Source organism: Oncorhynchus nerka, linkage group LG24, assembly GCF_034236695.1.
Source record: "Oncorhynchus nerka isolate Pitt River linkage group LG24, Oner_Uvic_2.0, whole genome shotgun sequence".
Classification (NCBI taxonomy): Eukaryota; Metazoa; Chordata; class Actinopteri; order Salmoniformes; family Salmonidae; genus Oncorhynchus; species Oncorhynchus nerka.
This window is the reverse complement of record NC_088419.1, coordinates 71,594,746-71,611,812: the sequence shown is the minus strand read 5'-3', so window position 1 is coordinate 71,611,812 and position 17,067 is coordinate 71,594,746. Positions and strand designations below refer to the sequence as shown.

At 42.9% G+C, this 17,067-nt stretch overlaps 1 protein-coding gene across 2 annotated transcripts; it reads left to right on the top strand.

Annotated features, from left to right (window-relative positions):
- Positions 1–7,013: 7,013 nt before the first annotated feature.
- Positions 7,014–16,295, top strand: LOC115108549 (SERPINE1 mRNA-binding protein 1-like). 2 transcript variants are annotated; one of them, XM_029633035.2, is made up of 9 exons: positions 7,014–7,372; positions 8,756–8,948; positions 11,895–12,038; positions 12,396–12,464; positions 12,681–12,755; positions 12,928–13,099; positions 13,190–13,249; positions 14,238–14,471; positions 14,631–16,295. In XM_029633035.2, exons 1-9 carry the CDS (start codon positions 7,117–7,119, stop codon positions 14,688–14,690), a joined length of 1,263 nt encoding a protein of 420 aa, XP_029488895.1. In that variant the 5' UTR covers positions 7,014–7,116; the 3' UTR covers positions 14,691–16,295. The 2 variants fall into 2 exon arrangements, with proteins under 2 accessions (XP_029488895.1, XP_029488894.1); XM_029633034.2 differs by having other exon boundaries at positions 12,393–12,464.
- Positions 16,296–17,067: the final 772 nt, after the last annotated feature.

The window sequence follows — 17,067 nt, the reverse complement described above, 5'->3', positions numbered from 1 at the left end:
TGATGCATTGTCTGTTTTGATTTACAATAAAGACTACATTCATGTGACCAATGGATATAGGTTTATGTGAATCACAGAGTTCAGGATGTGACTATGTGACAGACTTCGACAGGATTTTCTACTCAACCAGACAAAGACAGGATTTTCTACTCAATCTACTCTTATTTTCCTATATCTGGGTTGACAGTAGTCTGAACGCTATTGGCTGGGGCTAGGATGTCGCCCAATCATACCATAGGATGCGGTGTTAGCGAGGGGCAGTAGTCTGATTTCAACGTCGTACTCTACAGTTTGTGGACAAATAGTTGCTGTATTTATATATAATTCTATTGATTTAAACAAGCGATAATTACCAAAGGCGTGTTAGTTACCGGAGCGAACACGTAAATATACACGTCTTGGTTTTATTACTGTATCGGTGAAGGAAACAAGTTTATTGCAACATTCTCTTTCTCCGCTAGACTAGTGGACAGCGCTGTTACTGTAAATAGATTCGCGTCGTCACTAGTTACCAGAGCCCCCCCGCCTATTTCTACAATTTATTTTATTTAAAGTGTGATTTTAAACCTAACCGTATCCTTAACCTTGTGCCTAACCCTGACCTTTAAATTAAGACCAAAAAGCTGATTTCATATATACAACTTTGACTTTGTGGCTGTGGCTGTGGTAGCTGGTGAAAGAAACCAACCCCTTTCCTGGAGCGAAACCTTCCTGCAGGTTTTCCCTCTAGCACACCTTCCCAAAAGAGTAGAGGCAAACGGAGACCAACTCCATGTTAATGCCCATGATTTTGTAATGAGATGTTCAACGAGCAGGTGTTCACATTCTTTTGGTCATGTAGTGAATAGATAGATAATCATAAAGACATATGTTTGGGTCATGTAATCTTATTTCATGAACGTTTTATACATCACCTGAGATAGTAGTTTTTGTAAAGACATTGAGGACACTGGATCCATCTGCCCTTCACCAACTGCCTTTTCATAGCAACACTCTTCATAAAAAATTAACACCACAGTTTCTATGACAGTAGTTCTGTCCTCCTCTTCCCTGGATATTTTTTTTGTTGCTCACTGCTGATTCCAGAGTCACCTCTACTATTCTGCTTACCTCAGGGTTCTTCTGACCTCAGGGCTCTGTATTGGAGAGCCCAGTTGACTGTGGTGGTGTCTCTTATCACTTCTGTATTGATGACCAACCTGACTTAAAGCATCCTGCACTCTTTCCCCACCCTCCTCTGGAACCTGCTCATGCTCATGCACGTTCTCTGGCTTTCTTAAAGGGGAATAATCATTTGTTCCACTCAACTGTGCATGTCAACGCTCAAGTTTTCAAGATGTATTCAGTTTCCAAGATGCTTTCAGTTTCCAAGAAATATGGTGCATTTGGAAAGTATTCAGACCTTAACTTTTTCCACATTTTGTTACATTACAGACTTATTCTTAAATTGCTAAAATATATATTTTTCCTTCATCAATCCACACACAATACCCCATAATGACAAAGCAAAAACGGTTTATTTATACATTTTTGCAAATGTATAAAACATTTAAACTGAAATATCACATTTACATAAGTATTCAGACCCTTCACTCAGTACTTTGTTGAAGCACCGTTGGCAGCGATTACAGGCACACCTGTATTTGGGGAGTTTCTCCAATTCTTCTCTGCAGATCCTCTCAATCTCTGTCAGGTTGGATGGGGAGAGTCGCTACACAGCTATTTTCAGGTCTCACCAAAGATTTTCGATCAGGTTCAAGTCTGGGCTCTGGCTGGGCCACTCAAGGACATTCAGAAACTTGTCCCAATGCCACTGCTGTGTTGTCTTGGCTGTGTGCTTAGGGTCGTTGTCCTGTTGGAAGGTGAACCTTTGCCCCAGTCTGAGGTCCTGAGCTCTCTGGAGCTCAATGATCTCTCTGTACTTTGCTCTGTTCATCTTTCCCTCGCTCCTGACTAGTCTCCCTGTCCCTGCCACTTTAAAACATCCCCACAGCGTGATTCTGCCACCACCATGCTTCACTGTAGGGATGGTGCCAGGTTTCCTCCAGACGTGACACTTGGCATTCAGGCCAAAGAGTTCAATCTTGGTTTCATCAGACCAGACAATCTTGTTTCTCATGGTCTGAGAGTCCTTTAGGTGCCTTTTGGCAAACTCCAAGCGGGCTGTCATGTGTCTTTTACTGAGGAGTGGCTTCCTTCTGGCCACTCTACCATAAAGGCCTGATTGGTGGACTGCTGCAGAGATGGTTGTCCTTTTGGAAGGTTCTCCCATCTCCACAGAGGATATTCTGTAGCTCTGTCAGAGTGACCATCGGGTTCTTGGTCACCTCCCTGACCAAGGCCCTTCTCCCCCGATTGCTCAGTTTGGCCTGGTGGCCAGCTCTAGGAACAGTCTTGGTGGTTCCAAACTTCTTCCATTTAAGAATGATGGAGGCCACTGTGTTCTTGGGGACCTTCAGTGCTGTAGCAATTTTTTTGGTACCCTTCCACAGATCTGTGGTTCAACACAATCCTGTCTCGGAGCTCCATGGCTTGGTTTTTGCTCTGACATGCACTGTCAACTGAGGGACCTTATATAGACAGGTGTGTGCATTTCCAAATCATATCTAATCAATTGAATTTACCACAGGTGGACTCCAATCAAGTTGTAGAAACATCTCAAGGATGATCAATGGAAAAAGGATGCAACTGAGCTTAATTTCGAGTCTCATAGCAAAGGTTCTGAATAGTTATGTAAATAAGGTATTTCTGTTTGTTTTTTATATACATTTGCAAAATGTCTAAAAGCCTGATTTGTCTTTGTCATTATGGGGTATTGTGTGTAGATTGATGATGGGAAAAATATGTCATCCATTTTAGAATAAGAATAAGGCTCTAAGGTAACAAAATGTGGAAAAGGGGAGGGGGTCTGAATACTTCCAAATGCACTGTATTGCTTTCATCATGATGATGAGTCTGATCTCTCTGGCTTATTTTGATAGATTAGAATCTTTACCAACATATTCACCTTGACTCAGTAAAAATGGAGCGGAGGCTCTGGTATGTACACACATAGACACACACACACACACACAAAATGTAGTAGAGGTTCTGGAATTTACCACACATAACGTGCCCTCACTGGTGTGTACAAGCACCAATAGCACTTCTACCTCTCACAGTGAACTATTGATACAGATGACCTTTCTGTATTTATATCGCACACAATATTAGCACTCATCTCTGTTTGTATTTTAATGCTGTGATTTAAGGGTTTGATTCATCTATACCTCTTTTAATTGTGCAGTTATGGCTGTTTATGCAAAAACCTGATTCTGGATCCTCGTGCTAAATACCAAAGTCTAACCTCAAGCCCGGGAAACAACTACACACACCCTCACAAGGTAGGCTATACAAACCACAGATATGCATGACTGGATATCTGTGGTTTGTATAGCTATAGCCTAGCCAGTTAGCTTGGATTGACTGGATAACTGGCTAGGCTATAGCTGTACAAACAACAGATATCCAGTTAATCCAAACTAACTAGCTAGGCTATAGCTATACAAACCCAAGTCAATTCAAGTGTGTGATACTGTACACATTAAAAGTTGTAAGCCGTTTTCACAACAACCTCAAGTTATCTGAATCTGCGACATGAACATCACATATTTCTATTGTTGTTTTTTAAATACAGTACCAGCCTAACTATTTTTGAGTACCAATCTACCAACCAAGCAAGATCTCAATTTCAGTCATATCAGCTTGGCAAGTATTGATATTAATTTGTCTGATTATATTACTTGTTAGATCATTTTGAAGTGGTGGATTGTAACTGTAGATTAACATTGCATCCGTACAAATGAATAAATATGAAGTAATTGTTCTATCTGTTGGGTGTCATGACTTGCCTTTCTATCCTTGTCAAATCCACTCCAGAAAGCCATTTGCCAGACCATACTATCAGTATCAGCTAGTTGTTTAGCATCAGTCCCCTGCTGTGTCTGATCGCCTCTCTGTTCCCTTCTCAGATGGATATTGACGGGACATGTCAGATGCCTTGTATGATAAACTACTGCAACTGGAAGACAAAGTGCACAGGAAACTGAAGGAGGAAAAGAAGGGTATGAGAGCAACTCCACAGTAGCCTGAATGAAGGAACACTGGACAAGAGAGAACTCCTATTTAATGGACAGACACTCCTATCCTGTGCTGCAGATGACTGAGGCGATAAAAAAACCTCATCTGATTGACACTATGTCATTGATGGAAGTGATGAATACTGTTTGCCTTATTTTTCTACATTGGGAGGCCTCAAAGACAATGAGTGCTGGTATTATGTTCTAATTTGATTGCCACCATGTCACTCATTGCTGCTGCTACTAATGTATTGTATTTGCATTGCATGTATTGTCACAAACACATTTTAAAGTATGTGTATTATTTAATGTATCAAATAATGTAATAACATTCCAATAAACCATATGACTTTTATTAATGATGTCTGCCCCACTGATACCCTGAATGACTTTGTGGATTCAAAGTGGTAGACCTACGCTAACTGTAATGCTTTTGTTCATTTTAACCAGCATATAAGGCCTACTACTGTAAATGCATGATCCACTTCACATAATTGTTTCTCTGGCTTGCTTGTTTTTTTAGTGCTGTGATAACAATCAATAAAAAGGTTTCACCAGACATTGAAATAAAAGCAAATATGCACATAGCTTACTCACAACATAGGCTACACAAAAACAGAAATATTCACATGACGTGCCATCACTGTCTAAATAAATGCATAGTGTCAATCAATCCAAATTGCGCCACGATTGACTGTTGTCTCCACATGCAAATCCTATGCGGTCCATTGTTAGGAGGCTGTCAGCAGTAGGTCTACTATCCCCCATAAAGTTCACATATGTGGTCTGTGTGATCCAGTCCCCTGTTCTCCGTGGTGTCCCGCCGGGGTGCGCACATGTGTGGTAGTGTATCTGCTCCGGGGGTGGCTGGGCGCACACCCAGCAGCTGTTGTCCTCTGCCGGAGCCTCTGTCAGCATCTCCTCCTCGACACCGCTGAGTTTTGGGTTGCAGAATGCCCAAACCATGCCGCAGAAATACACGAAAAACGACCCCATGACGAAGACCATGAGAGCGTAAGATTCGATCATCGCCTTCGTAACTGCAGATGTCATCGTTCATGTGAATTGTGTTGTGCGTAATTAATTTGCATACACTTTCCACCAAACAAACACCTCTCTCTCTCACCAGCAACAATAGGCTGAAGCAAGCAGATAAATCGCCGCTATAAAATGATATAGAGAGCTATAGAAATCCAGACAAACATTGATATCCCGCCAGAAATGACTTGGAGAGGTAGTAAATGGCTTTGATCCAGCCTCGGAGGAGCATTCCCTCTGCGCAGTCTGATGTGATGTCCTGGCAGCTCAATGACAATGACAGTCACTACTGTCCCGTCTGTAGAGCGGCGGAGATCATGAGCAATTGCTATCAGGGCTCAAAAACATGATTCATCATATTCTTATTTCAGAGAGGACAGCATCCTGGGATGGGTCAAACCTTTAACAGAACCAGTCATGGCTAGGGTGGGCGCTAGGCAGACAGGAAAAATTGGATGTAAAATGGAGCTTCCCTCTCTGGAACGAACCCCTTTCATCTGTGGTGTCAAAGTTGTACCATTTCTCAGAGTCTGGTTGATTCCTCCACTATAGACATGGCTAGACTATGTCTCTCAATGTACATAATAATGTTGACAGACATCAGGTAGGAGTTATGAGGTTATCTATATATAAATGAGTCATCTCACAGTGTTTGTCATTATACCCTGTTGAAGACAGCTTGTCTGTAGAAACGTTGTACATAATTATTTCTCACCTTAATTTTTTAGGAGTTATCAGGTTATCAGCCTTATGCACTCCTAGCGGGAAAAATACACCTATTTAGGTCTGCGTCCATATTAACCAAGTGTCTTAGAGTAGGAGTGGTGATTTACGATAAATGTTGCCTTTTATAATGAAGCAGATTATTATGGACATGACCTGATCCTAGATCAGCACTCTGAGACACTTGATAAATACAGGCCCAAATCTCAGCACTTCAGAGGCCACTCCACACAAATAAAATGTTTATACCCTCCATAGGCTACAAATAGTAATTCAACCCCTGATTAATCCTCTTTGTAATAAGATAGAGACATAATAAGACAGTGGCTGGCTGGCTCTTCTCCTCTGACTCCTCTATTGCTGCCATCTGCTGCCCTTAAATTATCTTTCCAGACCTTTCCTGTTTGACCATGACTCCTGGTTCTCTTTTAGCTAGCAGCATCCCATCTAAAGGAGTCCGCATACTAGCTGGCCCTCACACTTTCTGCGTCACTCACTGTAAGTTGCTGATCAGTATTCCTACCCATATCCAATGAAATTATCAATAGCCCCTAGGGCCTATAAATCAAATCAAAGTGTATTGGTCATATACGCATGGTTAGCAGATGTTATTGCAAGTGTAGCGAACCAGCATATACTGATACTTAAAAGATCACAAAATATTGACTGTTCTGAGTTGTGCATAGATGTCTCAGGTCACTACCAGAACAGTGTTTTAGATTTGTAAGTCAGACTTGGTCAAGGCCTAGGCCTAATTGACATTGCAAAGAACTGTGGAGGCATTCTATGGAGCAACAATGTTGCAAAATGTTTGAGAATGAATATGGCTATTAGGTGTGTGTGTGTATATATACAGTGGATTTAGAGTATAGAAAGGGTGGGAAAGATCTCCCATACAAGCCTCATACAAAGTAAATGCTTGAATGCAAATTGAAAACTACAACAGACGACAGCATGAGCATTCATGTTTGTCAACTGGAGAAAAACTAAATGATTAACTCGTCCCTCGTTGTGGGTATGGTAGTTTATTTGAGGGAGCCGCCCCTTATGTTTTCCCGACACTCTCCCTCATCAAAGAACTACACGCCCCACCCGGCGCCAAAGTTTTTGTCCCGGATGTCTATCACGCCGGAAGAGAAGAAGGTTCTTTCCCCAGCCATCTTGTGGCAACATCTAGCGAAGTGTTCGCACCAAGCCTCGTAGAATCGGAGGAAAATCCTGCTGAAGGGGCGCCATCATGCCCGGACATATGCAAGAAGGTTTCGGCTGCGCCATAGCTAACCGATTCGACCAACTATTTGACGACGAGTCGGACCCGTTCGAGCTGTTGAAGGAGGCGGAGAACAAGAAGAAGGAGGCTCCTGTCCCTGGTGCCGCTAAGACCGCGGCGCAAGCTGCCAAGCTCCAGAAAAAGGAGTCCCAGAAAGACAGGAAGGTCGTCCCTGCAGATAAGAAAGATGAGCCTCTGGCACCGGTGACTCTGAAGAAAGATGGTAAGACTGTTTCCCGCAATAGTTGTCCTCTTGATCTGCAAAATCGCAGTTCGCCCTGGATAGTTAAGTATTAGCTTTAAGTTAGCTAGCTAACTTAGCTAGCAATGCTTTCAAATCCTCCATGAGGTCGACATGATTCCCTTTGTCAACTAAAGTTGAAACGCTTATCACAGTCGTTGCACAAAAAAGTCACGACAGTCTAACTAGGTGTGGTACATTATTGTGCCCCCTGAAAACGAACATGTTTTGCTGCCAATATTAAAACGCCTCTGGCCTTGTTTAGCCAGGATTGTTAGCCGCAAGTTAATTAGCCAACGTTAGCTAGCCAAAGTAATTTGCTAGCTTGCTACCAACTACCTGTTGACCAGTGTTTGATTAGTGCATACTTGTTAAATGCACGATTGGCGAATTCATTTTTTTGCAACATAAATTGTTTACCTAGCTAACCGTGTATTCACACCGGGGTGTAAGCCAACTTTCACATGTGAAGCAATCGTGCTAGGTTAAAATTGAGGCTTGTTTTCTAACTAGTTAACCTACGAATTGGCTAGCTAGGTAGCTCACTATTCTTTCGCTACCTGGTTGCATTAACCCGTGTCGTGACCAACCGCGTGGCCCAGGTTTGGACTGTGCAACAGCGGCAGTCACCTAACTGTCACTCGCTAAGTGGCGCACATTGTTCTCAACAAGGCAGGGAATGATGTCATCTTGCGTAGCGCGGTTGTGAATGTGAATATGGGTGTTTTGTGTTAGTCTCAAATAAAGAAGCTTCACGAGTATGCTTTTTCTGCTACTCGGTAAACGAACAAGGTTATAGAAGGCGATATATTGACCAAACAATTACATTGTTTACGTCTGCGTGAGTAAACTAGTGTTACTCGCCTATACATTGTCATGGTTAGTGTTAAATAGGAGGCCCCTGTATTTTGTTAGCAGCCCAGTTACGGCAGTCAAAAGCAAAGTAAAAAAAAAATGGAACCCCAAGAGAAGAGACAGGTGCATGCACCAACGTGCGTTCAGCTGCTGGTGGTGCATGGTGTGGGAGTCTATTTTGGTCAACAGTGGGAGGGACTTGTCAGACCAGTCTCCGAGCATGTTTTCATCTGCTGTGTACTGGCATGGTGGATAATACAAAGCTCAACCTCTGTTTATATATTTTTTTAATTCTCCGTATTTTAATAGTGTGCCCTTACACTCCAGTTCAGCACATCAGTCCTGCTCTCTTTTGGAGTTGGGTCTTGAGAAAAGTTCTAACTGTAGTTAGTCTCCATTAAATTCCTGTTCAAGTTATTTTAGCTAAAGAATCTTTGGGAGGAAATGAGTATTATACTTGTTTTATTGGGGGATCAATTACTAACTCTCCTCTGTCCTGTCCTACTCCAGGACCTGGTCCCAGGAGGATGGGTCCCAGACGTGAGGGTCAGGGACCCGCTGGGGGTCCACCCCGTGAGGGCCAGGGCGAGGGCCGCCCCCCTACAGACAGACCCCCCCGGACAGACAGGCGGCCGCCACGCCGTTTCGAGAGACCCCCCGGCGGAGAAGATAAGCCAGCCGAGGGAGAGTTCTCTGTGGAGAAGTGAGTTCTGGGTAGAGCAAGGCTGTGTTCAGTTGGCACCAAACGTGGGTGTTTTGAAAAGGAGTGAAAGGCAGAAGAACTACTCCCACACAATAATACGACTCAGATCCCTGTGGGTACAGACCTTTGTTGCAGCCAAGCAGCAACCCATCTGATTTCACAAACTGATATTAGTCCTTAACACTAGAACCGCTGGGCCTCGAGGAGGACCCCCTCAAGCTAATGAGCAGTAATTCTGACTGCCACATTCTAACATTGTAATTAATACATTTCATATATGCTATCAAAAAGTAATAATTTGGTTGTTTATGAAGGTCTTAGGTAACATTAGAATACGTTTTTTTATATAACACAATATCATTTGACTTAGTTTAGTGTTTTAGGCTCTATGTAAAAACGCAACACAAATGTAACTGTTCGGTCCATTTTATTCTTGGAGTTATGTTACAACTATGAAACAGAAGGCCTATGTGTTGGGACGAGGTAACACCTTGTTTTAATAACATCTACATATATCAGTAGCCTAAACATACGTGCCAAGTGTGCTTGATAAATATTGAATATTGTCACAAAGCAATAATAGCATGTTAACTTTCTCAGAGTGATAGCAGTCCAAAATTGTAAATTGTTAGCTCGCGCTTACATGGTGTCACATAAACAAGGAGACGTTGCTGATATTGTTTTTTGCTTGTGGTGTAGGGTCTGCTCTCTGATGACATTTTGTGCTGAGATTGTCACAGTCTTATTTTATCTACACGGTGCTGTCCTCTCCTGTCTCAGTTTCATTTGGTGGTGGCTCGGGCACCTTCTCAGGGTGCACCGTTCAGACTTTTTTACGCTTAAGCCTCGAGGGTTCAGGTTGAGGCCCAGAAGAATAATCATCAGAGATGTCATGATTAATTTCTTCCCCGGCATCGGAGTCATTTTCATTCAGATTTTGTAGCAACGCTAACGCAGCATGTGCATCCATTCGTCTTGGTCCATTACGCACGCTTTCACTGTGTACTCCAAGTAAGCCAGAGTGGACTGATAAGACTGTGATTTGGTGGACTAATATAGGGGACATATCATTTAGAGATTATAAATAGTAGATAAATACAGTAGAATGGCCTGCCCTGTTTTTCACTGACAATTGGTGATTACATAATTATGCATTGTTCGCTTCCCTGCGCTCATCCACTCTTCTCCCAACTGGGCACAGCACCTTCAATGCTCGGGAGAAGTTGGGGCAACGGGGGAAAACCCACAAACTTAAATGACATACCCTCCTAAAACTGGTTATAACTCAGGTTCTGTTTACGATATTAAGATTCTAGCGACAGTGTGTTGTAGAACCTTTTAGGAAATGTCAAGTACGGAGGGGACATGATGGCATAGTGATCATTTTATTTAAATTCATGGGCAGTCCAAATTACTGCTTTAGCGGTTCTAGTGATGACTGATACAAATGACAGAACCCACACTGGCCTTCTGTAAGACAGTATTGTTCTCGCTTAAAAAATGTAAACTTACCAGTTGTTTATTGTTAACAAAAGTGACCCCCTTCTCTATTTGACAGGAATTTTCCCCCTCGGGCTGTCAGAGGTAACTCAAACATACCTTGATTATGGGTTCCACTCCACCACCACTCTACTGTTAAGTTACAAAGTCATGCCACTTTCACTGATGGTTTTTCACCTTTGCCTTCCCACATATATTAAACTGTAACCACACAGCAGGGTGTGTATGTAAAGAGTGGCGGTAAACATATAAAACCCTGTTATGATGCATTTCAAATACGTCTTTTCTGTTGTATAAAGAGTTGCTGATCTATCATGAATAGCCAAGTTTAAAAAAATTTATATACTCACAATTCAACGGTGATTTCTCTTAAGGTAGAATCCTGCATCGGGTCGGATACCCATGGCTACATATCGGTGAGCCGCAAAAATATCAACTTGTGGGTGAAATGAACATTCTGTCAACATGTGGGTCGGGTCGTGGTTCAGAACAATTACATTGTGGGCTGAAAACATTTTAAATCAACATAATACACTTTTTTTTAAACCCAGGAGATTATTGGGTTGAGACAAGGCAGACAAGGCTTTCAGCCATGCCACGCTTTGAGTGTGTTTGGAGCTGGGAACTGTCCCTTATTTGTGTGGTGCCAAAAAATTCTAATTTGTCCACATCCCGAGATCATGTTCCCTCTCCTCACGTGAGAATAGGCTATATAACGTGTAAACCAATGCGGCTGTTTTAGGACAGCTATTGGCTTTCATCACAGTTAAGAAGGCTAATTAGAAGGCTCTTTCAGTGGTTTGAGTGACTTGTTGCATTGTGAAAATGAAAATATATTTTTCTTAATTCATGGTATGGTTTCTGTTTATCCAAATGTTGAATAGACATGCAGACAAATTAATTCATGCAGGGAAGGGGATTGAAAATAATGATGCCTACTACTCTGGAGTCACAAACAGTTAAATATATTGATGTTATATGGCGGGGTAACAGATCGGCTCACGGAACAATTCTATTTATCGATCTGGGTGAGTCGGGTTGCAGAGAACTCTTTCCTGATATTGGGTGGGGCTCAGAATTTATGTGGCCGGGGCGGATGCTGCTCCATAAAACCGGATCCCTGCAGGACTCTACTCTAAGGAAGGGTGGAATTAAGAGTGCATTTTGAAAGTATTCAAACAGTGCCTAAGGAAAGGTAAGATCTGTATGACTATGGCATAACACTGTTTCAGTGTAGTTCACAGTATTGGGTATTTTTCACACATTGTGTTTTGGGGTCCTCATTCTAACACTTAATGTTTGTTATATCTTCCTTTATGTACTGGGGTCTGTTGTCTGCTCTATTCGTTACATTTCTATGTACAATGTTTCACCTCACTGAATACACATCAACTGTAGCTTCCTGTGAGGCAGCCTGTTGATTGGTTGGTTTCCTTGTCTGTCCAGGCCCATTGGTGATAGGCAGATGAGAGGACGTGGAGGTGGCCGAGGTGGTATCCGTGGCGGCAGGGGCCGGGGCATGGGCAGGAGCGACGGCTTTGATGCCAGAGGAAAGCGTGAATTCGACAGGCACAGCGGCAGTGATCGATCGTATGTCTTCTGTGTCATGTTGTGAATTATGTATTAACTCTGGGATGGATAAGTCGTATCTCATTATTAAGCCGATTTCCTACTCCGGATCTAAATGGCATGCTCAATGGAGAATCTCTATTCTAACTAGATTTTTTTTTTGTCCGGATTGAGGGGCAAAAAATCTTTTTAGGGTCATTATCCATTGAGATGAATTTGTAGTCCAGCACTAGGCTTCATCTTTGTCTGGAGAACTGGTGCATAAGAACTACTTGTTTGAAGTATAAGAACTAGTTTAAAAAAAAATGTGATAAAGTATGTTTTTTGCTGGAGAGACTATTGATGTGAAGCTGTGCACTAAAGCCCATGTTTCAGCAGCCAGAAAGGTGAGGAGAAACGTGGAGGAAGTGGATCTCACAACTGGGGCACCGTCAAGGATGAGATGGGGTGAGCAGCACAGCCGACCTCACACAACACTTTTTCTCTCTCGACTTTCTCAAAGAAGGGCTGTCTGCAAACCTAGTGTTGTTGAGTTACCTTGTTCAGTTGTGTGTAAACTAATTTGACGTGTTGAGTCAAGACCCCTGGTCTCTATACTGTCCTGGTCACCTGCCAACATACTCAATGTATGAGAGCTAAACTTTTTTTTTTTCCTCTCCACAGCGAGCACGACCAATCGAACGTGACCGAGGAGACCCCCGAGGGAGAGGAGCCTCGGCCTGCTGACTCTGAGAACAAGTGAGTTGAGGGCTGAGCCTTAAACCATTTCTCCCTCTTCTGCCCAGTGTGCATTTGTTCACTCCCTCTCAGGAATTTAAAAGCACGGTCTGGATGGGTTCTCCACCATATTTCTCATATTCTCCTGCCAGTTGTGTGTTCTGACAGTTCTGTTTTCTGCTGTGTGTTGTAGGGAGAATGAGGTTGGTGAACCTAAGGAAGTGGAACCCAAGGAGATGACTCTGGATGAATGGAAGGCCCAGCAGGACAAGGAGAAAACCAAAGTGGAGTTCAACATCCGCAAGGCCAACGAGGGAGCCGACAGCCAGTGGAAGAAAGGATACGTGCTGCACAAGTCCAAGGACGTGAGTAGACTGTCAAAACCACACTACTGACTTAGCCTCCATTTTTTTATTTTACATGACCTACTATGTTTTCGTCCCTCTCCAATAAAGGAGAAGAAAGCTGATGCTCTTATTGAAGCTGCGGTGGAGGCTGAGGCAGTTGCCCCTAAGGTGAGTATCACATCTGACAGAAGCGCACGCACTCTCTCCCCATGAAAATTAAAGGGAGAGTGTGATATTTTGGCAATTCTGGCTCTTTTTCTGCCTACCCCCCTGAACTCATGGATAGCATTTGGAAGGAAGTTGGTTGTTTTGTAAGCTATTGCTAACTAGCGTTAGCACAATGACTTGAAGTTCACAGAAACCGCTAACATGCTTGGATCTAATCATCAACTCTTATCTAAATGATATGAGCGCACATCTGCTTCACTACGTCTGAACTGAATGCCGTCCGGCAACAAAATAACAGTTTCCCTGTACCAATAAATCTATACCACTTACAGTACAATAAAACATGTAAAAATGGTTCTCGGCTCTTTATGAACTCTTGAAACAATCCAAATTTGATGATTTAATTGACACAGTAACATTATTTTAATCTGTCTTCACACCACAGTGTCTGTTCTCCCAGGGTTTTGTGGGAACATCCAGCCACAGATAAGGTGTGCTTGACCCCTGTGATAGCCCACAGATGGTCATCCATCCAAACAATATCATAAATGGTGATCGAGTCATGCTGGGCCTTAGCATCTTCATTGTTAACATTTGTTCGCTCAATTTGAAACTTTACATGCGGTGACTTTACAAGTGTATCCATGAGTTCATCCGAGTCTGGTTAAGTATAAAGAAGATTGGTTGTCAAAATCTTACACTCCCTTTAATGCAGAACTCGCCAGAACAATTGTCAGTGTGCACAGTAGGGGGCCGTTTGTTCGCTTGCTGTCGGCTAGGCTAGGTGGTTTTAGGGACTACCCACCGGTGGGCAACTGACGGCAGGCATTTTTGCCTATTTCTACATGTAGAATTGGTTTGCAACTAAGTACTTTTAAACCAGCAGACGCTTAACAATCCTACTGGTCTGTCTGCCATAAGATGACAATGTTGCTCAGATGTGTGTTCTGTCATTGATGATGATCTATTTCTTCCCTCGGTCTCTCAGGCTGAGGACGATCACCACTTCCGGAAGCCGGCCAATGACATCACAGCCCAGCTGGAGATAAACTTTGGAGACCTTGGACGCCCCAGCCGTGGTCGTGGTGGGCCCCGTGGCGGCAGGGGGAGCCGAGGGCGTGGAGAGGGCAGAGGAGAGTTTCGTGAGCGTGAGCCCAGGGAGCCCCGTGAGCGTGATGGTGGAGCCCCCACCAGGCCGACCCGTGGAGGACGCACTGACAAGGTAAAGAATACTAATTACTACTAGTCTGTTACAGCTGCTGTGGAAAGGATTTGAGATTAAAAGGAATTTGGATTAAGTACAACATACATGGTCATTTCACTGTATATGTCTGATCAATCTCATTTCCTCTCTTCCCCAACCCTCTAACACTCCTCTCAGCCGAGCGGGGTGATTGTGCCCAATGTGGATGATCCAGAGGCCTTCCCGGCCCTGGCCTAAAATGGAGCGGCTGCCCCATAGGCCCCCAGGAGCCCTTAGCAGTCCCCCCAAGCAGACCCCTAGGCCCCTCTACGAGGCTCGCATGTTTCTGAATCCTTCAGCAAAAATGGTATGATGGAGATGACCGTCATCGCTCATGACACTCGCATCTGAGGACTGAATTTTACCCGTTTTGGAAAAAAAGAGGGGGGGGGAATACGGAAAAGAAAAAAAACAAAGAAAAAAGAAAAGGACTTGTTGCTACTTCCGGAGGTTTTGTACTTAGAAACAAGGTAGCAGGGACGTTTTCATACGGTATTTTTTTCAGAGATTATGCGTTCTTCATGAATAGTTTTTTTGTATTGCTGCTTGAAAATATGCATTTCCAAATATAAGGTATGAGAAGAGTTATCATTTTAGCTTGTGGTGTCCCATAGCTGTGGAGGGATGGAACCCAAGCCAACTAGCTCTTACCATACTGGGTATTTCTGAAGAAGTTTCTGCATCATCACTCAGTGAGATTTTAAGGGCTGCTTTAGTTCTGGGGTTTTATGTATTATAATTTTTTTAAAGTAAGGCCTAGACCTCTGATGTAGGCCTGTAAAAGTACACTTTTTTTCATGGTAAGAGCTCTTTGAGTGAGATTGTATTTCTGATGGTGCAGATAAGGACATGCCTTGATCGTTGATCTAGTGATTGTACCTACACCCAACAAATTGTTAGAGTAGAGCCTAATTCACTTATGTATTAAAAGGTATTTTGTATAGAAAAGTTTCCAAATGACTCAATAGATCACTTGCAGGGGGAAGGAATTATTTAAAATGTATCACTGACATCTTTGGATCGTGTGGCTCCTAAAGGTGAACATTGTACTGTTTCAGTACAATGTACACCCTCTTGGGCTGTGTCAATGGTGTACCATCTCCTTGTTTCCTCTATACTGATCTGGAAACACAGTTAACATATTAGTTCAGGTCCAAGTAAAGAAGAGGAAGCCAATTTTAGACTAGTGAGCTGTATCGATGGGTCCCATTGTACTGTTTCATTTACACACTTGGGCTGTGTCTCAATGGTGTATAGTGGCTTCCTCTCCTTGTTTCCTCTATACTGATCTGGAAACACAGTTAACATATTAGTTCAGGTCCAAGGAAAGAAGAGGAAGCCAATTTTAGACTATTGAGCTGTGGCCTTGGTCATTTGGAAGCCTTCAGGCCTTGCACTGTTTAAACACTCCACTCCAGGGCAGTGTTCAGCAGGGCACCGTGTCACGCAATGTTAAAATATAAATATACTTCATTAGAACAGATGTGCTCTTCTGAAATGTAGAGTAAGGAGTCATGTCAGCTCTACTTGTGGCATTTCTATCTGCAACACTGTACATCGCACCCTGCTGAACGGGACCCAGTATACTGATACAATTGTGAACCTGCTCCTGCAGTATTTCCTGTGGTAGTTGAATATCCTCCATTTTGATTTTACCTCTGGTTCCCTACTGCGGCACTACTGCGTAATTGCTCTGAAAGAAATACAGTTGTGTGTGTGGATCAGCCAAGTGCTCTACAGATCTGTGTGAACTCTAACCCTGCTATTATAGACCTCTGTCGGTAAATAAAGAAGGTCGATTCATTTTTGCGTTGTTGACTTAAATTCCGACACATGTATCGATACAGAATCACACACACAAGAAGCCAGTTTGTGAGTTCGTTGCTTGCCACCGACATGGTGAAGTCTGAAAATGTATGTCCCACTGCTGTGTTATGGTAGTTTGGCTGATACAAAATGAAGTCCTAAAACCTAACTGGAAGTCCTGACTCACTGTGTACCACGTGGGTTGCGTCAGCCAGGCTAGTTTAATGGTGCACTGGTTCCTGATTATAGTGGAATTAAGAAATTAAACATGGGGCCGATTCACTTAATTCTGATAGCAGAAGTTTTAGCTCCCTAACTGTGTAATTTGGCTGTATGAATTGAAAGCTAAGATGTTTCTTTTCGAGATCTACAGTACCGGGACAGCAGGTAGCCTAGTGGTTAGTGTTGAGGCCAGTAACTGAAAGGTTGCTAGATCGAATCCCCCAACTGACAAGATACAAATCTGTTGTTCTGCCACTGTACAAGGCAGTTAACCCACTGTTCCTAGGCCATCATTGGAAATAAGAATGTTATTAACGGACTTGCCTAGTTAAGCAATGGTTACATAAAAATACCAGTCCAATTTTGGTCACACCTACTCATTTAAGGGTCTATTTTCTACATTTTAGAATAATTTTGAAGACTTCAACAATAAAATAACACATGGATTAATTTAGTACCCAAAAAAGTGTTAGAGTAAATATATTTGAGATTCGTCAATAGCCACCCTTTGCCTTGACGACAGCTTTGCACACTCTTGGCATTCTCT

What these genes read in the sequence shown, in the direction of transcription:
- LOC115108549 (XM_029633034.2), top strand. Translation starts at nt 7,117, where the DNA reads ATGCCCGGACATATGCAAGAAGGTTTCGGCTGCGCCATAGCTAACCGA. An exon ending in GGTGACTCTGAAGAAAGATG is followed by an intron (nt 7,373 to 8,755) that starts GTAAGACTGTTT and finishes GTCCTACTCCAG; the next exon opens with GACCTGGTCCCAGGAGGATG. An exon ending in GTGGAGGACGCACTGACAAG is followed by an intron (nt 14,472 to 14,630) that starts GTAAAGAATACT and finishes CACTCCTCTCAG; the next exon opens with CCGAGCGGGGTGATTGTGCC.